Source organism: Erinaceus europaeus, chromosome X (genome assembly GCF_950295315.1).
Source record: "Erinaceus europaeus chromosome X, mEriEur2.1, whole genome shotgun sequence".
Classification (NCBI taxonomy): domain Eukaryota; kingdom Metazoa; phylum Chordata; class Mammalia; order Eulipotyphla; family Erinaceidae; genus Erinaceus; species Erinaceus europaeus.
In genome coordinates, this window is record NC_080185.1 from 23,914,272 (window position 1) to 23,942,028 (window position 27,757).

The 27,757-nt window shown below is 43.9% G+C and overlaps 1 protein-coding gene across 2 annotated transcripts in view; it reads right to left on the reverse strand.

Annotated features, from left to right (window-relative positions):
* HPRT1 (hypoxanthine phosphoribosyltransferase 1) overlaps positions 1-24,064 on the reverse strand; it is a 70,303-nt gene extending 46,239 nt beyond the window's left edge. Inside the window, exon 1 of one of the 2 annotated variants that reach the window (XM_060183180.1) lies at positions 23,880-24,064. Coding sequence is in view for 1 of the 2 variants with exons in the window: in XM_007517003.3 (XP_007517065.1) it covers positions 23,880-23,906 (27 nt within the window). In the remaining variant the exon portion in view is untranslated. The remainder of the gene's footprint in view (positions 1-23,879) is intronic. The other variant, XM_007517003.3, reaches the window with a different exon arrangement.
* Positions 24,065-27,757: the final 3,693 nt, after the last annotated feature.

Consider the following 27,757-nt stretch of genomic DNA (forward strand, 5'->3'; position numbering starts at 1 on the left):
ACCTAAGCTGGGGGTAAATGGTTTTTTTTATTTTTTATTTATAAAAAAGAAACATTGACAAAACCATAGGATAAGAGGGTTACAACTTCGCATAATTCCCACCACCAGACACCTCCATATCCCATCCCCTCCTCTGATAGCTTTCCTAAAGTTTACCCATGTGTTAGCAAATACAATGTAAACCATTAGCATAGTAATAATAATAATGATAATGATAAAAACATCTAAACAACAAGGGCAACAAAAGGCAAAAAAAATAGCATCCAGCAGCAGTGGATTTATAGTGCAGGCACAGAGCCCCAGCCATAACCCTGGAGGCAACACACACACACACACACACACACACCAAAACAAACAAACAAAAAAACTAAGTATATTTGTAAAAAAGAAAACGTATCATTTCTGTAGTGCTTTCAAATTAAGAAGATTCAGAGGCCCAACATGGCTTCTCCGAAGCTTACTCACCCTTTCCTCCCTATATTACTCATTGCTTCTGTTACAGGCATAAACCAAGTACCTGCCAGGAAGACTCTTAGAAATCTGCAGCACCTCTGAAGACTGCTACTTGTGGGAAAAAGGCTGAGTGCCTGGCTACAGATGAAGAACTTCAAGACTTGCTCGTCTCAATCACAGCAAATGTGATCTCTGCCCAGAGTTCATCCCAGACATACATTCAAACGTAGAAACATCAGCAAGAATGTACCTCCAAATAGGAATCTGATCTCTGCCAACACGCCGATTTCTGAATGCAAAAGTCGTTCTTCTCAACAGATGTCATAAGACTTACATATTTCAGGGGCCAGGGGGTGGCACACCTGGTTAAGCGCTCACATTACAATGTGCAAGGATCCAGGTTCAAGTCCCTGGTCCCCACCTGCAGGGGGGAAGCTTCATGAGTGGTGAAGCAGTGCTCTCTGTTTCTCTCCCTATGGCCTCTTCCCCTCTCAAGTTCTCTCTGTCTCTATCCAATAATAAATAAATTAAAAATTTTTTTTTCCAAAAAGACTTACGTATTTCATTTAATGGTAGAGGGTTAGCTTGTTATGTGAGTAAAAGAAAACATGGAATTTATAAAATCTGCACCATGGAAGTATTTCAGGCACAAAACTCTACCTTTGTTATAATTCACTACAAATGGCTGGGAATATCGTAATATAACAACTATATGAAGGCAGGGAGATAGCACAATGGTTATGTGAACAGGCTCCCAGGTCTCAGATTTAATTTCCTCCACCACCATAAACTAGAGTTGAACAATGCTCTAGGGGAAAGAAAAAAAAAAAACTATATGGTTAGCCATGTATCATGGATAGAACTTGGCAGTGGGTACATGGGGGTTCACTGTTGTGGGATGTTTGAAATAAGTAAGGAGCATTTTCATGTTAAGTGACAGGGCACCAACATCAACTTTGTCTAGTTTTACATTTAAGAAAAAAGCTAAGTCTGGGAGTCAGGCAGTAGCACAACAGGTTAAGCGCACATGGCACAAAGCGCAAGGACCGGGCGTAAGGATCCTGGTTCGAGCCCCGGCTCCCCACCTGCAGGGGAGTTGCTTCACAATTGGTGAAGCAGGTCTGCAGGTGTCTATCTTTCTCTCCTCCTCTCTGTCTTCCCCTCCTCTCTCTATTTCCCTCTGTCCTATCCAACAATGACAATATCAAGAACTACAACAATAAAAAACAAGGGCAACAAAAGGGAATAAATAAATGAATTAAAAAAATAACAACAATAATAATAAGTACACCAATAAAACAACAAGAGCAACAAAAGAGAATAAATAAATATTTTTTTAAAAGCTAAGTCTTTGAAATTCTCATTTAGTGGTCATAAATCACAATACATAATTTTTATTATAAGAATCTTACTGACCTGTATTCTTTTTTTAAATTTGTATTTGTTATTTATGAGAGAGAGAAAGAGAGAGAGAGAAAGAGAGAGAGAGAGAGGAGACGCTGACGACTGCTGAGCATCAGTCTGGCACATGTGATGCTAGAGATCAAACTCAGGACCTCATGCTTGAGAGCCCATCGCTTGATCTACTGCACTACTTTCCAGGCTACTTGACCAGTATTCTTGCTCTAGCACAGAGGTGCTTATTAAATACCTACTATGCTCCTCATATAAGTGAATCAGATGAATCTGACACAACACCCTCAAAGAGCTTATAGCAGTAGCAGAAGGCGTGACAGGTACATGAATAACCTTAAGATAGTATTAAACAGCTATGAGAGACAGGTAAAGTGTTACAGGGATGAAGGGAACACTCAAACCTTCATTCAGAAATGTCCTTGCTAGGGACCGGGTGGTGGCACACCTGGTTGAGCACATGTGCTACAATGCAAAAGGACCCACCTGCAAAGGGAAAGCTCTGTGAGTGGTGGAGCAGTGCTGCAGGTGTCTCTCCCACTCTCCCTCCCCCTTCCTCTCTATTTCTGGCTGTCTCTATCCAATAAATAAATAAAGACAATAAAATAAAAGATAATAAAAATTAAAAAGAGAGGAAGAAATGTTCTTGCACATGGACCACTGATAAGAAATAATATTATGGGAGTCAGGCGGTAGCGCAGCGGGTTAAGCGCACGTGGCACAAAGTGCAAGGACCAGCGGAAGGATCCGGTTCAAGCCCCCGGCTCCCCTACTGCAGGGGAGTTGCTTCACAGGTGGTGAAGCAGGTCTGCAGGTGTCTTTCTCCCCCTCTGTCTTCCCTCCTCTTCTCGAGTTCTCTCTGTCCTATCCAACGACAACAACAATAATAATAATAACCACAACAATGATAAAACAACAAGGGCAACAAAAGAGTAAAAAATGGTCTCCAGGAGCAGTAGATTTGTGGTGCAGGCACCGAGCCCCGGCAATAACCCTGGAGGCAAAAAAAAAAAAAAAAAAGAAAGAATATTATCTGGGTGTCAGGCTGTGGAACACCGAGTTAAACACACACATTGCCATGCACAAGGATCCAGGTTCAAGCTCCTGGTCCCCACCTGCAGATGGGGATGCTTCAAAAGTAGTGAACAGTCTCTTTCTCTTTCCCTCTCTATTTCCCCTTACCCTCTCAATTTCCAACTGTCCTATCAAATACATTTTTTTTAAAAAAGGAAAAACAGATGCTGGAAGCTATGAATTTGTTGAACAGGCACTGACACACACACACACACCCCCAGTGATAGCCCTGGTGACAATAAAAGTAAAAATATATAAAACAAAAAAGAAATAATAGGATCAAAGTTAATAGGATCAGTGGCCCAGGAGGTGGTTCAGTGAATAAAACATTGGGCTCACATGTGCCAGAGTGATGCTCTGGTTCTCTCTCTCTCTCTTAGAAATAAACATAAGGGAGTCGGGCGGTAGCACAGCGGGTTAAGCACATGTGGCGCCAAGCACAAGGACAGGCGTAAGGATCCTGGTTTGAGCCCCGACTCCCCACCTGCAGGGGAGTCGCTTCACAGGCTGTGAAGCAGGTCTGCAGGTGTCTGTCTTTCTCTCCTCCTCTCTGTCTTCCCCTCCTCTCTCCATTTCTCTCTGTCCTATCCAACAAAGACATCAATAACCACAACAATGTTAAACAACAAGGGCAACAAAAGGGAAAATAAATAAATATTTAAAAAAATTAAAAAAGAAACGTAAGGGAGTTGGGCGGTAGCGCAGTGGGTTAAGTGCAGGTGGTACAAAGCACAAGGACCGGCGTGAGGATCCTGGTTCGAGTCCCCAGCTCCCCACCTGCAGGGAAGTCGCTTCATAGGCGGTGAAGCAGGTCTGCAGGTGTCTGTCTTTCTCTCCTCCTCTCTCCATTTCTCTCTGTCCTATCCAACAACAACGACATCAAGAACAACAATAATAACTACAATAAAACAACAAGGGCAACAAAAGGGCATAAATAAATTAAATAAATATTAAAAAGAAAAAAGAAAAAAACGTAAATAGATCTTTAATTAATTTTATTTAAAATTAAACATTAGAATTTAATAAACAGGAATTTCTTTCATCTAATCATCTCAAATAGCAAAGCTTAATATTGAACAGGCTAAATAACCTCAGTTTCTGTAAGACATACTGAAATATAATGGACATCTTTTAATCTTATTAACCCATATTTGTTCCATCAAATATTACTTAACATCTGATATCAATTAATTCTATTTCCACATCTGGGTAATATTCAAATCATAAGGCATCGAGGAAGCCAAGCAAACACCCAAATTTCTGAATCCAGAATAACCTACACTAAGATGCATCACAGAGTCGGGCAGTAGCGCAACGGGTTCAGCGCAAGTGGCGCAAAGCGCAGGGACCAGCAGAAGGACCCAGTTCGAGACCCGGCTCCCCACCTGCAGGGGAGTCGCTTCACAGGCGGTGAAGCAGGTCTGCACATGTCTATCTTTCTCTCAGCCCGTCTTCCCCTCCTCTCTCCATTTCTCTCTGTCCTATCCAACAACGATGACAATTTATAAAAAAGGGGGGCAACAAAAGGGAATACATACATATTTTTAAAAAAGATGCATCACAGTAAAATTATCAAAAAGGGGGCGGGGCGATTACATACTTTACCCTGTGCAGGGACCCACGTTGAAGCCCCCAACCCACACCTGCAGTGGGGGAAGCTTCACAATCAATACAGCAGGTACTTCTTGTTCTATCTTTCCCTTCCCTCTCAGTTTCTGTCTCTATCAAAAAATAAATAAGATGTTTCTTAAAGAACAAAAGAAAGCCGGTCAAAGAAAAAATATTAGAGAATGCTAGGGAAAGGAAGAAACTGACATACAAAAAGCTAGAGCTATTAGGCCTGCCTAAGATTTCTCATCACAAACCCTAGAGGCAAAGAGGGAGTAGAATGGCATATGAAGAGTATTAAAAGATAAGAATTCCCCACCTGCAGGGGAGTCGCTTCACAGGCGGTGAAGCAGGTCTGCAGGTGTCTATCTTGCTCTCCCCCTCTCTGTCTTCCCCTCTTCTCTCCATTTCTCTCTGTCCTATCCAACAACGAACAACATCAATAACAACAATAATAACTACAATTAAAAAACAAACAAGGGCAACAAAAAAGGGAATAAACATTTTCTAAAAAAAAAAAAAAGATGGGAGTCAGACGGTAGCACAGTGGGTTAAGCGCACGTGGTGCAAAGCACAAGGACCGGCATACGAATCCTGATTCGAGTCCCGGCTCCTCACCTGCAGGGGACTCGTTTCACAGGCAGTGAAGCAGGTCTGCAGGTGTCTCTTTCTCTCCCCCCATCTTCCCCCTCCTCTCTTCATTACTCTCTGTCCTATCCAACGACGAAGATATCAATAACAACAATGACAACTACAACAACAATGAAAAACAAGGGCAACAAAAGGGAAAATCAATAAATATAAATTAAAAAAAAAGAGGTAAGAATTAACAGCCACAAGTACTCTGCTTTGCCAAAATATCCCTCAAATATGAAGAAAAAAATAAAGATCTTCTCAAACACATAGAAGCTAAGGGAAATTCCTATCACCAACCCTGCCTTGCAAGCATTACTGAGGGGTGTCCCATATGAAAAGCAGGAGCAAAGGAATTCCAACTCTAAGCCAACTGATCAGTGGCAGAATAGAAACTGCTTAACAGCAACAGGACAAAGCGTAGATGCCAGGAAGAGGAGACCAAAGTGGAGACATCAACACCATCAACTGCTGGTGAGTCAATACCAATTTTAAAGAGTGTTGTAGATACTGTAAGTTAGTCATAACACTCATGGAAACCCTAAAACGAAATAGAGAACAGAGACCTCATCAGAAGCATGAATACAATAGATGAGACCATTATAGAAAACATCTGTATGCAATGACAGAAGCAAACAGAAAAAAGAATCAACAAGAACTCAAACCAAAATTGGAAAGGCTCTAAGTAAATCACATATATCCATGATCACCCTAAATGTGAATGGCTGAAATTCATCAGTCGAAAGACTCAGAGTGACTACACAGATGAAAAAGCAGAATCCATCAATTCTTTCTTTAAAAAAAAAAAACAAAAAACTGTTCACCTAGTGGGGCTTGTATTGTTATATGGGAAACTGGGGAATGTTATGCATGTACAAACTATTGTACTTACTGTTGAATGTAAAACATTAATTCCCCAATAAAGAAAAAAATCAGAAAAAAAAACTGTTCAAATATTTTTTAGCATCTTCATATATTTATTGGCTAGAGACAGCCAGAGATCAAGATGGGAGTGACAGAGAGGGAGAGAGGCAGAGAGATACCTGCGCCACTGCTTCACCAGCCGTGAAGCTTTCGCCCTGCAGGTGGGTTCCGGGAGCTTGAACCCGGGTCCTTGCGCACTGTATGTAACATGCGCTCAACCAGATGCATCACCACCCGGCCCCCTGAATGCATCAATTCTTTTTTTGCAGCACCACCCAGCCCCTTAATCCATCTTTTTTTTTGGGGGGGGGGGCCTCCAGGGTTATCACTGGGACTTGGTGCCTGCACTACAAATCCACTGCTCCTGGAGGCTATTTTTCCCCTTTTGATGCCCTTGTTGTTGAATCCATCAATTCTGTAGCTCTAGGAAACACATATCCAAAGGAAAGATAAACAGAAGTTTAAAGTGACAGACTGGAGCAAGGTGTCCCAAGTCAATAAGGCAGAAAAAAGGGCAGAGATAAGTATTCTTCTATCAGATAAAATACTTTCCAGGCAACCATGGTAATAAGAGACAGATACAGACATTACATATTGGTTAGAAGATGAATGCAACAAGAAGACTACCAATATATATGCCCCCAATACAGCTGTACCCAAATATACAAAATAAATACTAAATGACCCCAAGGGAGTGATCAACAGCAAAACAGTAACCTAGCACTCACAGTAAGAGATAGAGATCATCACAAAAAAATAAACAAAGAAAAAATCAACAAGGAAATAGTGGCCTTAGGGGCTGGGTGGTGGCACACCTGGTTGAGCGCACATGTCACCATGTACAAGGACCTGAGTTTGAGCCCCTGGTCCTAACCTGTAGGGGGAAGGCTTTGTGAGTGGTGAAGCGGTGTTACAGATGTCTGTCTCTCTGTCTATCTCCCTCTCTATCACCCCTTTCCCTCTCAACTTCTGGCTGTCTCTACCCATTAAGTAAATATTTTTTAAAAGTTTTAATGCTTAAAAAAAAAAAAAGGAAATAGTGACCTTAAATGAAGTTATAGATGAGATGAGCTAAACAGACATATACAGAATACTTCATCCGAACAAAATACACACTCTTTATCAAGTGAACATGGAACATTCACAAGGATTGAACCCTATAGTAGGACATAAAGACAGCCTTAAGTATATGAATACTGGAATCATAAAAAGAATCAATCTTTTCTAACCATGGAGGTATTAGGATAGAAATCAATCACAGGCAGCCTGGTGGTAGTGCAGCGGGTTAAGCAAACATGATGCGAAGTGCAAGGACCGACAGAAGGACCCTGGTTTGAGGCCTGGGCTCCCCACCTGCAGGAGGGAGGGCGGGATTGCTTCACAAGTGGTGAAGCAGATGTCTGCAGGTCTCTCTCTCCTCTCTCTCTCTCCCTTCCTCTCTCCCTTTCTATCTTCCCCTACCCTCTCGATTTTTGGTTATCTCTATCCAATAAATAAAGATATAAAATTAAAAAAAAAAGAAATCAATCACAAAAAGGAAAAAAGAAATGTCTCCCTCCCCAATATGGAGACTAAACAACATGTTTCTGAATAACAGTAACACGTGTGTCACCAAAGAAAACAAAAGAGATCTTAAAATTTACTTAGAGCACAATGACAATGAGGAGACCAACTACTGGACTCTATGGAACACAGAGAAAGCAGTCCCAAGAGGGGAGTTCATAGCAAGACAGGCCCATATTAACAAAGAGGAAAGATCTCAAGCAAACTAGCATCACAACTGAATCAAAGGAGAAACAGAGAGACCCAAAAAGCCAGCAGCAGGAGGGAAACAGTTAAATGAGGACAGAAATGTATGAAATGGAAACCAAAAAGATTAATGAAACCACGAGCTAAGTCTCTGAAAGGATTAATTAAATAGGTAAACCATTGGCTAGACTCATCAAGAAAAAAAAAAAGAGCAAGCTATGATAAAAACAACTAAGTATGAAAGAGAAGAAATTACAACAGAAGGGGGGAGTCGGGCGGTAGCGCAGCGGGTTAAGTGCACATGGCGGGACACATAAGGACTGGCTTAAGGATCCCGGTTTGAGCCCCCAGCTCTCCACCTACAGGGGAGTCGCTTCACAGGCGGTGAAGCAGGTCTGCAGGTGTCTATCTTTCTCTCCCCCTCTGTCTTCCCCATCTCTCTCTGTCCTATCCAACAATGACATCATCAAGAACAACAACAATAATAACTACAACAACAATAAAAACACAAGAGCAACAAAAAGGAAAATAAATATTTTAAAAAAAAAGAAATTACAACAGAAGGTGGGGCGATACACAGAATCATATGTGAATATTATGAACATGTCTATGCAAACAAATTGGACAAACTAGATAAAATAGACACATTCTTAGAATCATGCCACCAGCAAAGGTTGACCCAAGAGTAAATAGCTTGAACAAGCCAATTACTAGTGCAAAAAAATAATTAAAATAGTAAGCAAAACTCTTCCCAGAAATAAAAGCCCTGGTCCAGATGGCTTCACTAAAAAATTCTAGTAAGACTGTCAAAGAATTAACACTCATCTTCCTCAATTTCTTCCAGAAAACTGAAAAAGGGTAATTACTCCCAAACAAAGCTAAGATCACTCTACCCCCCAAAGCAGGAGGACTCTACCAAAACAGAAAACTACAGATACGTAATCCCTGATAAACACGGATGCAGAGAGTTTGGAAGGCCCGGAAATGGTCAGCAAATGAAACCGCAGTTTCTCTCCACATAGACCTTTCCCTCTACAACCCATTTTGGAGCTGCATTACATGACATTTACCCAAAGAGGTCAGAAACCTGGCTCCGTGACCCCGAGCTTCAGAACACTATTCTCTTAGTCTAGCTTCTGTGCAATGATTGTGCTGAACAGAAGATCTAGGCAGGTACTTTTAGTAAGATGAACAATTATTGAGTGGTCCGGGAGGTGGTGCAATAGGTAAGGCGATGGACTCTCCAGCATGAGGTCCTGGGTTCAATCCCTGGCAGCACCTGTACCAGAGTGATGCCTGGTTCTTCCTCTCACTTGTGTTCTCTCTCTCTCTCTCTCTCTCCCCACCTATCTTTCTCATTAATACATTCATTTAAAAAAAGATTATTGAAAGGCTGGGGAGATAGCATCATGGTTATGCAAAAAGACTTTCAAGCCTGAGGCACCAAAGGTTCCAGATTCAATCCCTAGCACCACCATAAGCCAGAGATGAGCAGTACTCTGGTAAAACAAACAAAACACCACCAACAACAACAAAAAACTATTGAAAACAGCAGCATTGTCTATCTACCTTTTGCCTACAATCAGTCAATACTTTCAGTATCTTCCATTTGTGAAATTACTTTCCATTCAAACTGGCATCGCGAGTTCTTTTTAATATTTCATTTTAAAATATTTCCTTTATTTATTTTGGATAGAGACAGAAGTTGAGAGGAATGGGGAGATAGAGAGACACCTACAGACCAGCCTAACCACTTGTGAAGCTTCTCCCATCAGGTGAGGAGGGTGGGGGCTTGAACTTGGGTCCTTGCACATTGTAATGTGTGTGCCTTAATAGGTGTGCCACCACCCAGCCCCCTATTTTATTTATCTCAGAGCCTCGGGCATGAAAGTCTTTTGCAGAACCATTATACTATCTTTCCAACCTTCTTCCTTCCCTCTTTCTCTCCCTCTCGTCACAGTTTCACCACTCTAGGCTGACTTTTTTGGATAGAGACAGAGACAGAGAGGCGGAAAGACAACACACCTCTTGTTTCCTCCAACACAGAGGAGGCTGGCCTCAAACCTGGGTCACAGGCATGGTAAAGCAGTACACTATCCAGGTAAGTTATTTTATTTTGCCAGCTCCTCGCATCACATTCTAAGCAATCTTGTTATATCATTAAGTATTTTTAATTTAATTTTCTATTTATTATTGGATAGAGACAGAGAGAAACTGAGGTGAGGGTGAGAGGGAGACAGAGAGACAGCTGCAGCCCTGCTTCACCACCTGTGAAACTTTCCTCTGCAGTTGGTGCTTGAACCTGGGTCCTTGAGCACTGTAGTGTGTGCACTTAACCAGGTGTGCCACCACCTGGCTCTTAATATATTTTTTTTTATTTGACAGAAAGAAATTTAAGAGGGAAGGTAGAAATAGAGTGGGAGAGAGAAGGAGAGAGAGATACCTGTGGTACTTGCTTCACCACTCAAAGTTTCATCCCTGCAGGTGGGGAGCAGGGGCTTGAACCTGGGCACTTGTGCATGGAAACGTGTGCTCTACCAGGTGCACCACCATTCTGTAATAGCCCCCAACTGTGTTACAGCTATAACACTGGCTTTCATGTGAAAGTTTTGTTGAAAAGAGGAAATGAGTCTTAAAATGAGTTTCCTGGGAGTATGGATCGAACTGCCAACGCCCATGTCGAGTGGAGAAGCAATTACAGAAGCCAGACCTCCCACCTTCTGCACCCCATAAAGGTCTTTGGTCTATCCTCCCAGAGGATAAAGAATAGGGAACCTGGGGGTCGGGCGGTGGCGCAGTGGGTTAAGCGCATGTGGCGCAAAGCGCAGGGACCGGCGTAAGGATCCCGGTTCGAGCCCCCGGCTTCCCACCTGCAGGGGAGTCACTTCACAGGCGTTGAAGCAGGTCTGCAGGTGTCTGTCTTTCTCTCCCCTTCTCTGTCTTCCCCTCCTCTCTCCATTGCTCTCTGTCCTATCCAACAACGAATTGCGTCAACAAGGGCAATAATAATAGCCACAACGAAGCTACAAGGGCAACAAAAGGGGAAAAAAAAAAGAATAGGGAACCTGTGGTCTGGGAGGTGGCACAGTGGATAAAGCATTGGATTCTCAGTCATGAGGTCCCGAGTTTGATCTCCGGCAGCACATGTACCAGAGTGATGTCTGGTTCATTCTCTCCTCCTATCTCTCATGAATAAATAAATAAATTCTTTTTTAAAAAAAAGAATAGGGAAACTTCCAATGGAGGGGATGGGGACACAGAACTCTGGTGGTGGGAACTGTATGGAACTATACCCGTTATCTTTCAATCTTTTAAATCATTATTAATTTATTAATAAAATTTTTAATAGCTTCATGAACTGGGGAAATAGTGAAAAAGCAGAGCATAGGACTTGCATGGCAGAGGTCCCAGGTTCAATCCCTGGCATCAAGAACAACCAGAGTTGAGCAGGACTCTAGTCAATTAAAAAGAAGAGGGGACCAGGCGGTGGTGCACCTGGTTAAATACACACACTACAGTATGCAAGGACTGGGTTCAAGGCCCTGGTTCCCACCGGCAGGGGGGAAGCTTCACGAGAGGTGAAGCAGGGCTGTGGTTGTCTGGCCACAACTTTCCCAGTCTCTATCTCCCCCTCCCTTCTCAAATTTCTCTGTTCCTATCCAGTAATAATAAAAAAAAGATTTAAAAATAATAATAAAGGGAGTTGGGTGGTAGTGCAGCGGGTTAAGCGCACATGGCGCAAAGCGCAAGGTCCAGGGTAAGGAGCCCGGTTCGAGCCCCCGGCTCCCCACCTGCAGGGGAGTCGCTTCACAGGCGGTGAAGCGGGTCTGCAGGTGTCTGTCTTTCTCTCCTCCTCTGTCTTCCCCTCCTCTCTCCATTTCTCTCTGTCCTATCCAACAACGAACAACATCAATAACAACAATAATAACTACAACAATAAAACAAGGGCAACAAAAGGGAATAAATATTAATAATAATCTTTTTTTTTCCCTCCAGGATTATTGCTGGGCTCGGTGCCTGCACCATGAATCCACCGCTCCTGGAGGCTATTTTTCCCCCTTTTGTTGTCCTTGTTGTTGTAGTAACCTCGTCGTGGTTATTATTGTTGCCATTGTTCGTTGTTGGATAGGACAGAGAGAGAAATGGAGAGAGGAGGGGAAGACAGAGAGGGGGAGAGAAAGACCCCTGCAGACCTGCTTCACCGCCTGTGAAGCGACTCCCCTGCAGGTGGGGAGCCGGGGGCTCGAACCGGGATCCTTACGCCGGTCCTTGCGCTTCACGCCACATGCGCTTAACCCACTGCGCCACCGCCCGACCCCCAATAATAATCTTTTTTTTTAAAAGATTGGCTACATGAATTAAAAGATCTGAATAGTAGATAAAACTTTTTTTCTATTCTTATAATTAATAATTCCAAGGTTCTAGAAATACGTAGAAACTGCTAGAAGCCTTTTTTTCTTCTTTTTTTTAACCAGAGCACTGATAAGCTTTGGCTTACGATGGTGCGGGGTTATTGAACCTGGGACTTTAGAACCTCAGGCATGAGAGTCTCTTTGCATAACTATTCTGCTATCTACCCCCGCCCTGAGCATATTTTCTACCTTTTATTTTCAGATACTCTAAAATCCTCAAAAATAAAACAGACTAGATCGGATAATGCCAAGCCTTGGGATAATTTGAGATAAATCAAGGTCTCATGTGATCAAGATTATGGATCAGTAATAGACATTCCTAAATGAGAAGATGATGTGTTAGTCTTACAAATAATGCATTTCACATAGCTTACTTTAAAAATTTTTTTTAATATTTATTTATTCCCTTTTGTTGCCCTCATTTTTATTTATTTATTTATTTATTTTTTACCAGAGCACTGCTCAGCTCTGGCTTATGGCGGTGTGGGGGACTGAACCTGGGACTTGAGAGCCTCAGGCATGAAAGTCTCTTTGCATAACCATTATGCTATACCCCCACGCCCTTGTTGTTTTATTGCTGTCATTATTATTGTTGTTATTAATGTCATCATTGTTGGATAGGACAGAGAGAAATGGAGAGAGGAGGGGGAAGACAGAGAGGGGGGAGAGAAAGTTAGACACCTGCAGACCTGCTTCACCACCTGTGAAGTGACTCCCCTGCAGGTGGGGAGCCGGGGGCTCGAACCGGGATCCTTACAAGGGTTCTTGCGCTTTGTGCCACGTGCGCTTAACCCGCTGTGCTACCGCCCGACGTAGCTCACTTTAAGGCTTATTTTCTCATCTCCATTTGAGTCATTCGAACCCACACACACAACCATTATTTATGACAGAGACTTAAGCAAGTCTATCTACAGACGGTAAATTGGCTTTGCCACTGTCATCTTGGCTTAATTCCTTCACTTATTATAATCTTAGATAATGGCTTTTTGTAATCAGAAATTCTACATGTAAAACACACACACACACACACACACACATACACACACACATACACACACACAAAATCACATAAACATTAATTACTAGAGGGGCCAGGTGGTGGTGCACCTGGTTAAGTGCACGACACAATATTGCAAGGACACCAGTTCGAGCCCCTGGTCCCCCCCCTGTAGGTGGAAAGCTGTGCAAGTGGTGAAGCAGTGTTGCAGGTATCTCTCTCTTCCCTATCACCACATTCCCTCTCGATTTCTAGCTGTCTCTGTCAGATACATAAAGATAATAAAATAGTGCACTATACACATGAGCTGTTAAAAATAAAATAGTTACTATAAATATGATACACAAGTGTTCAGAATTTATGATGCAAAGGGCTGACAGTCTTACAATTAAGCCATACGTATGAAACTAGCTTGCCTTCCCTTTTAAGGGTTAAAGAAGGAAAAGGTTCAGGGCCAGGTGGTGGTGCACCCATTGGAAACACGTTACCATGCACAAGGACCCAGGTTCAAGTTCCCTCCCACCTGCAAGGGATAAGCTTCATGAGCTGTGAAGCAGTGCTGCAGGTGTCTCTCTTTCTCTCTCCTTCTCTATCTCCTCCTCTCATTTCAATTTCTCTGTCCTTTCCAAGAAAAGGAAAAATGAATTAAAAGGCTCACAAAAAAGCCTAAGGGTTAAGGGTTACAGTAAGAATTCAAGTCAGCTTTCTTTCTTTCTTTTTTTTTTTTTTTTTCAATAGAGCCCCTGGGCAGGGCTATTTTTATTTGATAGTATGGAGAGAAATTGAGAGGGGGAGTTAGAAAGGGAGAGAGACAGAAAGATAGCTTCATGCCTGCTTCATGGCTTGTGAAGCATTTCCCCCCTCCCAAAAAAAAAAAAGGGGAAGGGGGGGCTCAAACTCACATCCTTGTGCTAGGTAATGTGTGCTTAACCAGTTGCATCACTGCCCAGCTGCCTTTAATTTATTTTTAATTCTTTTTTAATTTATTCATTTATTTCAGGGGGTAAGGGAGAGAACCAGAGGATCATTCTGGAATATGTGATGCTGGGATCAAACTCAGGACTTCACATCTGCAAGTCCTGCACTCTGCTTGTTGTGCCACTTCCTAGGCTGTCAAAAATATTTTTTTCAGCAGCCTTTTTTTTTTTTAATTGGGAGGTTAATAGTTTACAGTACAGTTGTTGGCACATGGGTACAATGGATCATTTTCTTTAACTTTTCATATGTATTTATTCCCTTTTGTTGCCCTTTGTTTTATTGTTATAGTTATTATTGTTGTTATTGATGTCATCATCATTGTTGGATAGGACAGAAATGGAGAGGGGAGGGGGAGACAGAGAGCTGGAGAGAAAGACAGACACCTGCAGACCTGCTTCACTGCCGGTTCTTGCGCTTTGCACCACCTGCACTTAACCCACTGTGCTACCTACCTGCCTGACTCCCTACAATGTCTCATCTTAACAAGAAAGGTGTCTGCAAAACACTCATCTCCAAATTAGGTCCATCATCACGTACTAGGATCTGAAAACCCCCCCTACAACTCCAACCTCCTTTCTGCCCTCCTTCCCCAGAATTATTTGCCTCAGTGTAATACACCACCAGTCCAAGTTTTACTTTGTTTCCCTCCCCTTTTATTCTTATTTTTCAACTTCTGTCCCAGAGTGAGATCATCCCATCCATCTCTGTTTGGCTTATCTCACACTTCACATGATTCCTTCAAGCTTCATCCATGCTGAGGTAAAGAAGGTGACTTCATCATTCTTAATAGCTGAGTAGTATTCCACTGTGTAGCATTCTTTCTTTCTTTCTTTTTTTTTTTGCCTCCAGGGTTACTGCTGAGGCTCAGTGCCAGCACTACGAATCCACTGCTCTTGGAGGCTATTATTCCCATTTTGTCACCATTGTTGTGGTTGTTATTGTTATTGTTGTTATAGCTGTTGTTGTTGGATAGGGCAGAAAGAATTGAGAAAGGAGGGGAAGACAGGAGGAGAGAAAGATAGACACCTGCAGACCTGCTTCACTGCTTGTGAGGTGACCCCCCCTCCTGCGGGAGGAGAGATACCAGAGCACTGCTCAGCTCTGACATGTGGTTGTTCTAAGAACTGACACCAGGACCTCTGGAGTTTCGTGCATGCAAGTCTGGTGTACTACCTCTGTGATACCTCCCTGATCCTGAACTTAGCATTTTTGACTATTCGTTCTTGGGTTCGGTTATTAAGCTGCTCTAGGGAAGTGAAACCTATGACTACCATATGAGCAAGAACATGGATTCACCCAAAACTATGATCTTTCATTAGTGTACAAAGTAGAACAATAAGTCCACTCTGGACAAAAAAAAAAAAAAAAAAATCAGTGATCTGGTCTGAAGCATATTAAAAAAACAAAACAGTTCCACAACAATTAGAAGTTGTTTGAATTTCAATAGAGGCAGAGGGAGACAGAGTGAGAGATCACAGCACTAAAACTCTCTTCAGCGTACTAACCAAGTGAGCTATTTTTTTTTTTTCTTGCCAGTCCTGAATTCTTATTAGTAAATCACTCTAACACTTGTAATTTGAAAACCACTGGCAGGAAAAGTAGTCAATCTGAACACTGAAGGTAGCTGATTATATATTATTTATTTATTCATGAGAAAGACAGGAGAGAAAGAGCCAGACATCCATCACTCTGGTACATGTGCTGCCAGGAATCGAACCTCATGGTTGAGAACCCAGTGCTTTATCACTGTACCACCTCCCGGACCATGGTAGCTGTGTTTTTTTTTTTTTTTAATTTTTAAAAAATATTTATTTATTTTTCCCTTTTGTTGCCCTTTTTTTTGTTTCATTGTTGTTGTAGTTATTGTTGTTATTGATGTCGTCGTTGCTGCATAGGACAGAGAGAAATGGAGAGAGGAGGGGAAGACAGAGAGGAGAGAAAGATAGACACCTGCAGACCTGCTTCACCGCCTGTGAAGCGACTCCCCTGTAGGTGGGGAGCCGGGGGCTCAAACCGGGATCCTTACGCTGGTCCATGAGCTTTGCAGCACCTGCGCTTAACCGGCTGCGCTACCGCCCATCTCTGGGTAACTGATATCTTTATAGTTCAAAAGTCTTACTGAATCTGGGCGGGGGGGGGGGGGATAGCATAATGGTTGTGCAAAAATACTTCCATGCCTGAGCCACCAAAGGCCCTAAGTTCAATACCCAGCATTACCATAAACCAGAGTACTGCTCTGGTTTAAAAAAAAAAAAATCTCAGGACCAAGTGGTGGTGCATCTGGTTGAGCTCACAAGTTACAAAGGACTCAGGTTCGAGCCCCTGTCCCCACCTGCAGGGGGAAATCTATACGAAGCAGGACTGCAGGTGTCTATCTGTCTCTCTTCCTCACTATCACCCCCTTCCCTCTCAATTTCTGGCTGTCTCTATCCAATAAGTAAATAAATCTCACTGAATCTATGCAGTAAAGTGACAGAAAGGTAGATAATATTATCAATAGCTTATCTTAGTACCTTTTCACCACAGGAGGTGGGGAATGGTGAAGTCCAATTACTGCCTAAGGAACTGTGGAAAACTCCATAGGGGGCAGGGGTAGATAGCCTAATGGCTATGCAAAGAAACTGTGAAGTCCTAGGTTCAATCCCCCACCCCACCATAAACCAGAGCTGAGAAATGCTCTGATTAAAAGAAAAGAAAGAGATCTCTGGGGACCAGGTGGTGGCACACTTGGTTAAGTGCACACAGTACAGTGCAAAAGGACCCAGGTTCAAGCCCCTGGTCCCCACCTGCAGAGGGAAATCTTCCCAAGTGGTGAAGCAGGGTTGCAGGTGTCTCTCTCTCTCTCTCTTTCCCTCTCTACCTCCCTCACCCCTCTAAAATCCTCTCTGTCTCTATGCAATAATAAATAAATAAGAATATTTAAATAAATTAATAAAATAAAATGTTAAAAAAAAGAAAGAGCTCTCCAAAGAGGCTGGGATACCACTTCATATTCACTGATATGAGACACTAGGTTTGACCCCCAGAACCAAAAAAGAAAAGGTCAAAATGCCTCTCAAAATGCCTCTGCTGCTTGGTTGGTCCTCTTAATCTTTTCCCCCCCTCCTACTTCTGGACTGTCTGTATTTTCTACCCAGACACAAACGACAGGAAACAAAATGGTCTACAGTATGCATGTCACACCGTACTCAGTCTGCAGAATGAAAACAGCACTCCATGCCATGGTGGTCGCAAAGAATGATTTTGGTCTGCGCTGACTACTGTTACTGTCAACAGGGTTTAGACTGTATTATTGCTGTGTCTCTCCCCACCCACTCCATCCACCACCTTAAAAAATACTAATTCCTCGGGAGTCAGGCAGTAGCACAGCGGGTTAAGTGCATGTGGCGCAAAGCGCAAGGACTGGCGTTAAGGATCCTGGTTCAAGCCCCCGCCCGGCTCCCCACCTGCAGGGGAGTCGCTTCACAGGTGGGGAAGCAGGTCTGCAGGTGTCTATCTTTCTCTCCCTCTCTGTCTTCCCCTCCTCTCTCCATTTCTCTCTGTCCTAGCCAACAATGATGACATCAATAACAACAATAATAACTACAACAATAAAAAAACAACAAGGGCAACAAAAAGGGGAATAAATAAATAAACTAATTCCTCAATTCAGTGAAAATTACTGTCAAGCTAAGATATAAGCCCACCTACTACAGGATTATCTTTCTAGTACCCTGATCCCTGAGAATTAGCAGGGATTCAATTCACAGATCACATAGCTGATGCTTCCCACATGAATTTGCAAAATGCAAGAGCATAATCTTCATTCAAGTGTTTTCGAGTTTTACTTTGGTAGTTTAACGTCATGATGAGAGAGGCAGCAAGGATTGTATCAGGATTGAACTGATTGTATCAGTTCATATTCCAGACGCCAGACGACCCAGATATCTGGGAGTCTATTTAATCTAATTGATGTTGGGCAAGTCAGCCCACCAATCTATGTCTCCAAGGTCATTCCTGTGTTTATCGAGCTTGTAGAGTAAACAAAAACTACTGTGTAGGGAGGGGCCCGTGGTGGCGCATCTGGTTGAGTGCACACACTATAATGGGCAAGGACCCAGGTTCAAGCCTCTGGTCCCCATCTGCAGGGAGGAACCTTCAGAAGTAGCGGAATAGTACTGCAAGATCTCAGCCTCTGTGTGTGTGTGTGTCTGTCTCATTCCTTATCTCCCCTTTCCCTCTCAAATTATCTCTCTATTCAATATAAATAAATAAATAAACAGACAAACAAACTACTGTGTAACTTTAGGACATTCACATTAAATAATGTCTACAGAATCTTACACCAATGGCGTGGGGGAGGGGCAGGTAGCATAATGGTTATGCAGAGACTCTAGTACCTGAGGCTTCAAAATCCCAGGTTCAATCCCCACACCACCAGAAGCCAGAGTTGAGTAGTGCCCTGGTAAAAAAAAAAAAAAAAAAAAAAAAAATCTTACACCAATGTTCAAGACACAGTAGGCTCTTTAAAAGGACAGGTACTCGAGGGGTGAGCACAGACAGGATCGCAGGGAGAGGCCGTATTAGGTTGCCCTGAGTTTCTGGAACAGCTACTCTCCTGTACCCAGTGTTACCCTCATTATTTTGTAACCTGATTCCTGATCCACCCACAGATTTTTGTGTTGGACTGTAATTGTAACTATATCTCTGGCTCCCATTAAAGACCATCATTTTAGTTAAGCTTTAAAAAAAAAAAAAAAAAAAGGCAGGGGACAGGGGACAGAATAAAGGCACAGAACTTGCATGCCTCAGACTCCAGGTTCAATCTCCAGCACCACCGTATGCCAGAGCTGGGCAGTACTCAGATCTCTTTCTCATCCTCAAATTCTCATGAGATAAATAACTGTTCATAATAGCCACGATAGGGCCAGGGAGATAAGCAAGAGTTTCATGCCTGAGGCTTAGAGACGGCAGGTTCAACCCTTTGCATCACCATCAGCCAGAGGTGAACAGTGTTCTGAAGAAAAAATAGAGAGAGATACTATTGTTGCTATTAACTTAACAGTAGAGAGGCTGAAAGCAGGTGGTGAGAAGCAAATAGTTGAGATTCAAGCTATCAATGGTGGGTGATTTCAAACGATTCACGATTCTGAGCCACATATTTTGCAAATAATTTCATCAGTTAAGGATCCATTTTATAGGGGTCAGGTGGTGGCGCACCTGGTTGAGCAAACATTACATTTTCCCATCTGTAAGGGGAAAGCTTTGTGAGTGGTGAAGCGTGCTACACGTGTCTCTTCTTTCTCTCTCCCTCTCTATCACCCCCTTCTCTCTAGATGTTTAGCTGCCTATACCCAATAAATAATGATATTAAAAAATAAAAAAGGATAAGGCTGGGCGGTGGCGCACCTGGTTGAGCACACGTTACAGTGTGCTAGGACCCAGGGTTGAACCCCCGGTCCCCATCTGCAAGGGGGAAAGCTTCATGAGCGGTGAAGCAGGGCTGCAGGTGTCTGTCTGTCTCTCTCCCTCTCCATCTCTCCCTTCCTTCTCGATTTCTGGCTGTCTCTATCCAATAAATAAAGATGATTTTAAAAAAAAAGGAAGAAACTATTTAATTGGACACTTTATGGTATCTTAAAACAAAAAGAAGAAGGGAGTCAGGCAGTAGTGCAGCGGGTCAAGCGCACAGGGTGCAAAGTGCAAGGACTGGTGTACAGATCCCGGTTCGAGCCCGTTTCCCCACCTGCAGGGGAGTCACTTCACAAGCGGTGAAGCAGGTCTGCAGGTGTCTGTCTTTCTCTCCCCCTCTCCGTCTTCCCCCCCCTCCATTTCTCTCTGTCCTATCCAACAATGACAACAACAATAATAATTACAACAATAAAACAATGGCAACAAAAGGGAATAAATAGTTTAAAAATCTTTTTAAAAAAGAAAAGGATCTATTTCATGTCATGACAGGGTGGAGGGAGAGACCAACCAAAGCGCTGATGGTACTAGGAATTAAACCTGGGAACCCTGGGGCCTTGAAACTACACCTACACACACACACACACACACACACACACACACACCCCACACACACACATCTGAAAAAGGTTTAGAACGGCAACCAGCACACAGTAAATGCTGAAGTGTTTATTACAAACATGCAGACAAATTTCTGGGAAGGAAATGAAAAAAGGAACAGGAATTTTGCAAACGAATAGCACAAACAATGTCTTGATGTTCAAATAAAAGCTCACAGCAGTCTGTTCTCATAATAACAACCCACTGCATACTGAGGCAGACATACTTCAAAGCAAAAGGCATTCTAACTCCCTCAGCACCTGAACAGAAACAACCATCACTAGGCTGGGGAGGTAGTGCAGCAGTAAGCACACAGGACATCAAGAAAGAGACCCCAAGTTCAATATCCAACACTGACAACACCCAGAGTTAAGCAGTGTTGTGGCCAAAAGAACAACAACAAAAGCCACCTCTGAATATTAATCTGTTCATATTTCACCATTTTTTTTAAAAAAAGATCTATTTACTTATTAATGGGGGGAGAAAATGAACACACAATGGCACATTACTCTAGCGTATGTGCTGCTAGCTGGGAACTCTACAACCTGCTCCTGACCTTACATTTAAGTGCAAGGACTCTTGAGAGACTCAAGTTTTGGGGCCAGGTGGTAGTGCAGTGGGTTAAGCGCACAAGGCGCAAAGCACAAGGATTGGCATAAGGATCCCGGTTTGAGCCTGAGCTCCCCACCTGCAAAGCAGGTGAAGCAGGTCTGTGGGTGTCTGTCTGTCTCTCCCCGACTCGGTCTTGCCCTCCTCTCTCGATTTCTCTGTCCTATCAAAAGAGAGAGAGAAAAAAAACCCTCAAGTTTCTGTGGTTTTTTTTTTTAATGTATTTATTTATTTATGAGAAAGACAGGAGGACAGAAAGAACCAGACATTACTCTGGTACATGTGCTGCTGGGGATCGAACTCAGGACCTCATGGTTGAGAATCCAATGCTTTAATCACTGTGCCACCTCCTGGACCACAAGACTCAAGTTTCTATCTGAGAACCTCCTCATAATACTGTGCCAACTAGGTCTGTTAAGACACTAAATTGGTTAACTAACTTCCCAACTATATAGTAAAAGGGGGGGAGGGAGGGGGCTCACAGTTGTGCATCGATGAACACATGTTAGCATGCACAAGGATCCAGGTTCAAGCCCTCAGTTCCCATCTGCAGGGGGGGAAGCTTCACAAGCAGTGGATCAGGCTTCTCCTTCTGTCTCCCCCTCCTCTATTTCTCTCTCCCTATCAAATAAACAATAAAAAAATTTAAAAACTAGAAAAAAATGGCTGCTGGGATTGGTGTATTCATTGTGCAGGCGCTGAACCCCCGTGTTAACCTTGGTGGGAATAAATAAAAAATAAATAGGCAAATAAGTAAATAAGTAAATAAATAAAAACAGTAGTGCTCATACTGTTATGGGATTGTTTTGAGAACAAAACCCAACCCTGTAGGTAAACATAACGCAGCTTCTAGTTAGGGACAGTGGATAAGTCTGGTTTATTCACTGAGACTTCTTATAGTCCTTTCAGTTAACACCAAGAGGTAGCTAGCACCTTAGCCATGCACAAGGCCATTTAAGCTTAGAAAGGTCAAGCTGCATAGTCAAGGTCACACAGTGCAGATCAGTAACCCTCACAAGCAGAATTCCAGACCAGACTATTAAGACTGGTCTTCTGCGGCCAGGTGGTGGCACACCTGGTTGAGTGCACATGCTACAATGCACAAGGACCCAGGTTCAAGCACCTGGCCCTAACCTGCAGGGGTAAGCTTCACAAGCAGTGAAGCAGGTCTGCAGGTGTCTCTCTTCTGTCTTTCTCCCTATCTCCCCACTCCCCTTGTGATTTTGCTCTGTCTCTACACAAATAAAAGTTAAAAAATAAATATTGAAATAAAAAGACTGGTCTTCCAACAACCACCAGTAGGTTTCACTCATACGTGGAATCTAGAGAAATGATACACATGAGCTTGCAAAAAGAAGAAGAAGAAGAAGAAGAAGAAGAAGAAGAAGAAGAAGAAGGAGAAGGAGAAGGAGAAGGAGAAGGAGAAGGAGAAGGAGAAGGAGAAGGAGAAGAAGAAGAAGAAGAGGAAGAAAATTGTTTCTAAGACTCTGTGAGAACTGTGGTGCTTATCTTTGGGAGACAGAGCATGGGAACACAGAACTTTGTTGGTAGATACAGTGTGGAAATATACACTGTAAATGTACAATCTTGTAACCCAGTATTCATAAATAAAAAATGAGGAAAATAAAGTAAACTTTTAAAAGAAAAGACTGATCTGTCAGGAGGCAGGGAGGTAGCTCAGTGTAGTCAAAGCACATGGCTTCCAAGTGTGAGGCCCTGGACCACAGAGGAGAACACCAAGGACAGAGGCATGGGAACTCCATGGATGTGAAGCAGGTGCTTTGGCATCTTGGTTCCCCCCCACACACACACACACACACTAAAAACGTGTTAAAAAAAAAAGATTGTGTTGTATCTTAAATGACCGTGTCGGATCTTAAGCAGAATCCTTCCTTTACTCAAATGGTTAATGATTTAATCCATCTAGCCACTGGTTTTGCAAATTTCCTCCATGCTAGCTACTGTGCAATGTGCTGGGGTTAGAGTGGCGATCTTAAGTCTACGTTTTAGTGGGAGACACAAGCAACAGGTAATAGCATAACTGCTAAAAGGAAGATGGCAACTAATTGCAACAATGATGACGAAGAAAATAACTAGGACTGGACAGGGATGTAGATGAAAGCACTTAACTAATGCTGGGGAAGGGAGGGACGATTTCAACCAGCATGGGGAGGGGGAGGGGGGTCAGCTTGGCTCCGGGGAGAAACAAGAAGAACCAATGAGGTTGAGACAGGCTCGGAAAAGCTGATTATGATATGAATGCCCTTGAAGGTGAAGGACTCGTATTTCTGGTCCCCGGCAGTATCAAAGAGCAAGAGATGGGGTTGGGGGGTTTAAGCAGATCTGAAATCAAGACTGGGCTACCACCTGGCCATTAAATCAACTACCCAATCTCCTTTTCCTTTTTTCTTCGTGTGTGTGTGTGTGGGGGGGGCGACCTGATTACAACTACCAGAGGGAGAATTCAATAAGGCAGGATGCGAGGGCTTGGCTGGGCCGCACATGCTCTCCATGCTCCACGCGGTCGTTTCTGGGTGAGATTGGGAGGGAGGGGTGTTGGACTGCTTTACCCCGGGGCCCAGAAATTTCCTACCACACACCCCGAAATGCCAGAGCCCACCCTCCCCCGGGGAAAGTCCCCACCCTCGCCGCGCCAGATTGTTCCCCAAGGGGCCCCGGGCCCTCCCCAGAGCACGCTTGCAGGCGGCACATGTCAAGCCCAACGCCATTTCCACCCTCACTTCCCACACGCAGCCCTCCCTCGCCCCGGGCTCCTCCGAGACGGAAGCCCCCAAGCACCTCGCCCTCCAGTGCCCCCCACCCTTCTTCCCTCCCGCCTCGCTGCGGTGACGTCAAGCCCCGGCTGGGAAGCCGAGGCCGCCCTCAGCCCGCCTCCGAGTTTCCCCGGGGTCGAGCCCGCATTGCAGACCCCGCACCCCCTGTCCCCGGCAGCCGAGGGCCTGGCGGGCCAAGCTGCTCACCACGACGCTGGGGCTGCGGGTCGCCATAACAGAGCCGGCAGGTGTGCGGACAGCGGGAGGAGGAAGGAGCTGGTGGCTGAGCCGAGCAGGAGGCGGCGCCCGGACACCGCAGCGACTCGCTGGAAAGCTCTGCGCCCCCTGGGCCGCCTCGGGGACGAGAAGGGGAGCTGGCCCCGCCCCCGGGCCGGCCCCGCCCGCACTCCAGTCCCCGCCCCGGAGGCCTCCGGCTCCGCCCCCTGCCCGGCCGCGCGCGTGGCGTCAATGGGATTCCTTCCTCGCGCGCGAGGAGGCCGTGGGAATTTTCTTCCGGGAGAAGCGCGGTCTCTGGCGTCGCAGACTCGACCCCTCTTTCCCAAGTCTCCCCGCCATCTGGCTCCTCAGCGCTCAAAGCGCCTTTGAAACTATTGATGGTACCCCTGAACTGGCCTAAAGCTGGTTTCTACATTCTGGACATCACATGGTTCCTCTAGCTCGGTGTCCCCTTCATAATACCTTGGAGTGCACTCTGGCTTCCAAATTTTCCTAACTCGTGGCCCCGGTCCACCAAAAAAAAAAAAATCCCTAGATGCTTCTAAGAGTGGGAACTTCAGTCCTGAGGCCAGCTAGGTCAGGTCACAGATCCCAAAGGAACCTTTAGTTCGTTGTAACTTGGCACAGATCAGACTTTGTGCCTCTTTGTCTCAGCAAAAGGCTACTGACAGGATTATTGTAACGTTTAAAGGAGATCACAAACCAGGTTCAAGCTCCCAGTCCCCACCTGCAGGGGGGATGTATCAGGACCGAAAGAGCACCATTGTAACTGTCTCAATTTATCTCCGCCTCTATCAAAAAGAAAAAGAAAATAATAGCTGTCGGGAGTGGTGGCTTCATTACGCAGGCACTAAGCCCCACTGATAACCCTTGTGGAAAAAAATAAAAATAAAATAAAGGTCATCATGTACATTTACATGTGGGTCAGCATATATGTATTTATGGATTGGTACTTAGTGCAGTCCCAATCTAACGACATTCATCACTTCGTTTTATTTCTGCCTCCACAGTTCCCTGTTTTTTGGGTTTTTGTTTGTTTGTTTGTTTGTTTGTTTGTTTTAACCAGAGCACTGCTCTGCTCTGGTTTTATGGTAGTGCAGGAAATAGAATAGCATAATGCTAGAGATGATGATCATCCAATCTGGTCTCCTACACCTACACTGAACTTCTCTGTTCCAGACTCTTGGAAACAGAGTTGGCAGTCAGCTGAGGTAAAGAACAAACACCTCATCACAGACCCCTGCAAGCGCCAACCCGCCTTTGACCTAACACGTTATGATTGGGCCCTCCTCAATCGCTATCGAACAGGCCGAGGCCAATGCGCCGCTATGTTCCATCGCTGGGGAGCCAGAGACGACCCGAACTGCCCCTGCGGCTCCAGACAGACTATGACCCACATAGTCAACGACTGCCACCTCTCCAGATTCAAAGGAGGTCTCGAAACTTTACATCAGGCTCAACCTGACGCTGTTGACTGGCTACGGAAGAAGGGCAAACGCTAGAAGAAGAAGAAGGAAATAGAATCCAAATTGGGCATTGGAGCCTCAGGCACGAGAGTCTCTTTGCATAATCACTATGCTATCAATTCCTGCCCCACAGTTCCAAATATGGAAATGAACCAAAAAAAAAATCTTCCCCTGCTCTCAAATAGGTCCAGTAAACAAACAGGCCTCCCATTGCTCTCCTCTCTATAGTTCCAAAACTCAACAACAGTGCCCACCGCTTTTAGGCTGTGTCCTCTTACAAAGAATGCTGAGGGATGTGTGCTGGTGGAATTTTTGAGCCTGCAAATCTCACTGAACTTCTCTGGGTCTCAGTTTCTTCCTAGCAGGCTAGGAAATGTCTCAACTGGCAGAACATCAGTCTTGCACATCTGGGGTCCTCATTTTGATCTCTGGCACTACGTGAATCAGACTGGTGCCCTGGTTTGTCTCTTTCTCTGTCTCATATGAAACTCTCTCGTGTGTAATCAAATAAACCATTATGAACACGTTAATAATGAGAATGGTCCATGCTATGAAGAGGGATTAGGAGAATTGTAGAAATTATTTATGTAAACCACTTAGCATAGTATCTGCCACATAGTAGGTATTCAAGGAATAGGACTGACTCATAACTGGAGTATGCATGTGTGAGCTCCACTATCATGGAGAGACAGCAGGCTATGACGGAAAGGGCTTGAACCAGGAAAGATCAAAGTTCGAACCCTAAATTCGCCACTAACTAGCATTATGATCTAGGATGGGATTCTTGACTGCTATGTGCCTCAGTTTCCTCATTTTCCTTCCATCATAGAGCATGGGTGAGAATTAAAATGCTGAAAAATGTCTGAGAACAAGTAGTGTCACACTTGGTTGAGCACACATTATAGTGAACAAGGACCAGGATTCAAATCCCCAGTCCCCACTCACAAGGGAGAAAGCTTCAAGAGCAGTGGAGCATTGCTAGAGTTCTCTGTCTCAATCTCTCTCTCCATCCCCTCTTAATTTCTTCTTTTTAATATTTATTTATTCCCTTTTGTTGCCCTTATTGTTTTATTGTTGTAGTTATTGTTGTTGTTGTTATTGATGTCATTGTAGTTGGATAGGACAGAGACAAATGGAGAGAGGAGGGGAAGACAGAGAGGGGGAGAGAAAGATAGACACCTGCAGACCTGCTTCACTACCTGTGAAGCGACTCCCTTGCAGGTGGGGAGCCAGGGGCTTGAACTGGCATCCTTATGCCGGTTTTTGCACTTTGCGCCACCTCCCCTCTCAATTTCTGTCTCTATCCAAATATATAGATATGGAATAGCACTTGCTTCAATACATGATAGTGATAATACTAATGTTCTATACTCCATTTTTCTGCCTTAAGCAGTTCTTCACTCTACTTGAGTCTCTTAACACTTTACTATCCCCTTTTGATAGATACCTGGCCAGTTCCCACATTTGTGTCATTACAAATACTGCTGCCATAAACATTTTTAGCATATCTTTATATCTTTTGGCGAGCTTGTGAATGCATTTATTTTGTGTATAGACTTTGAACTCATATCAGGATATTTTTATTGGTTATCCTCTTAGCAATTGTCTTGTTATGATTGGAAGCTAGTTCACAGAACCTCCAGTTAAGCATTTGAAACTTGTATCTAACTTAAGTGCCCAGCCTTTAGAATCCCCTCCATTTGTTGCTGACCCGTGATTTCTTTCTCCCACCCCAGTGATACCGTGTATTGTATTTTAACAGAGCTTTGAAACAAATAATGATTGGTGATTGGAAAGACAATGAAGAGTAGTATTATTTCAGGCCTGGTTATTCTATGTAACAACTTGGAGGTTTAAATCTGTACTTAAGATTTAACACAGTAGCTCAACAATTTGTTTGGCTTTGTATGTTAACTCTCTTTTCAGTCACCAGGTTCCAGGTGTCATCAGGATGCCGGCCAGACTTCCCTGGATTGAAGACCCCACCAATGTGTCCTGGAGCTCTGCTTCCCCAGAGACCCACCCTACTAGGGAAAGAGAGAGGCAGACTGGGAGTATGGACCGACCAGTCAACGCCCATGTTTAGCGGGGAAGCAATTACAGAAGCCAGACCTTCCACCTTCTGCAACCCACAATGACCCTGGGTCCATGCTCCCAGAGGGATAGAGAATGGGAAAGCTATCGGGGGAGGGGGTGGGATATGGAGATTGGGCGGTGGGAATTGTGTGGGGTTGTACCCCTCCTAACCTATGGTTTTGTTAATTAATCCTTTCTTAAATAAAAAAAAATAATAATAATAATAATAATAAAGATTTAACACAGTAAACAAGTGCTATCTGCAAACTGTGAAACTTTGTTTCATGGGTGAGAACCTTGTTCATT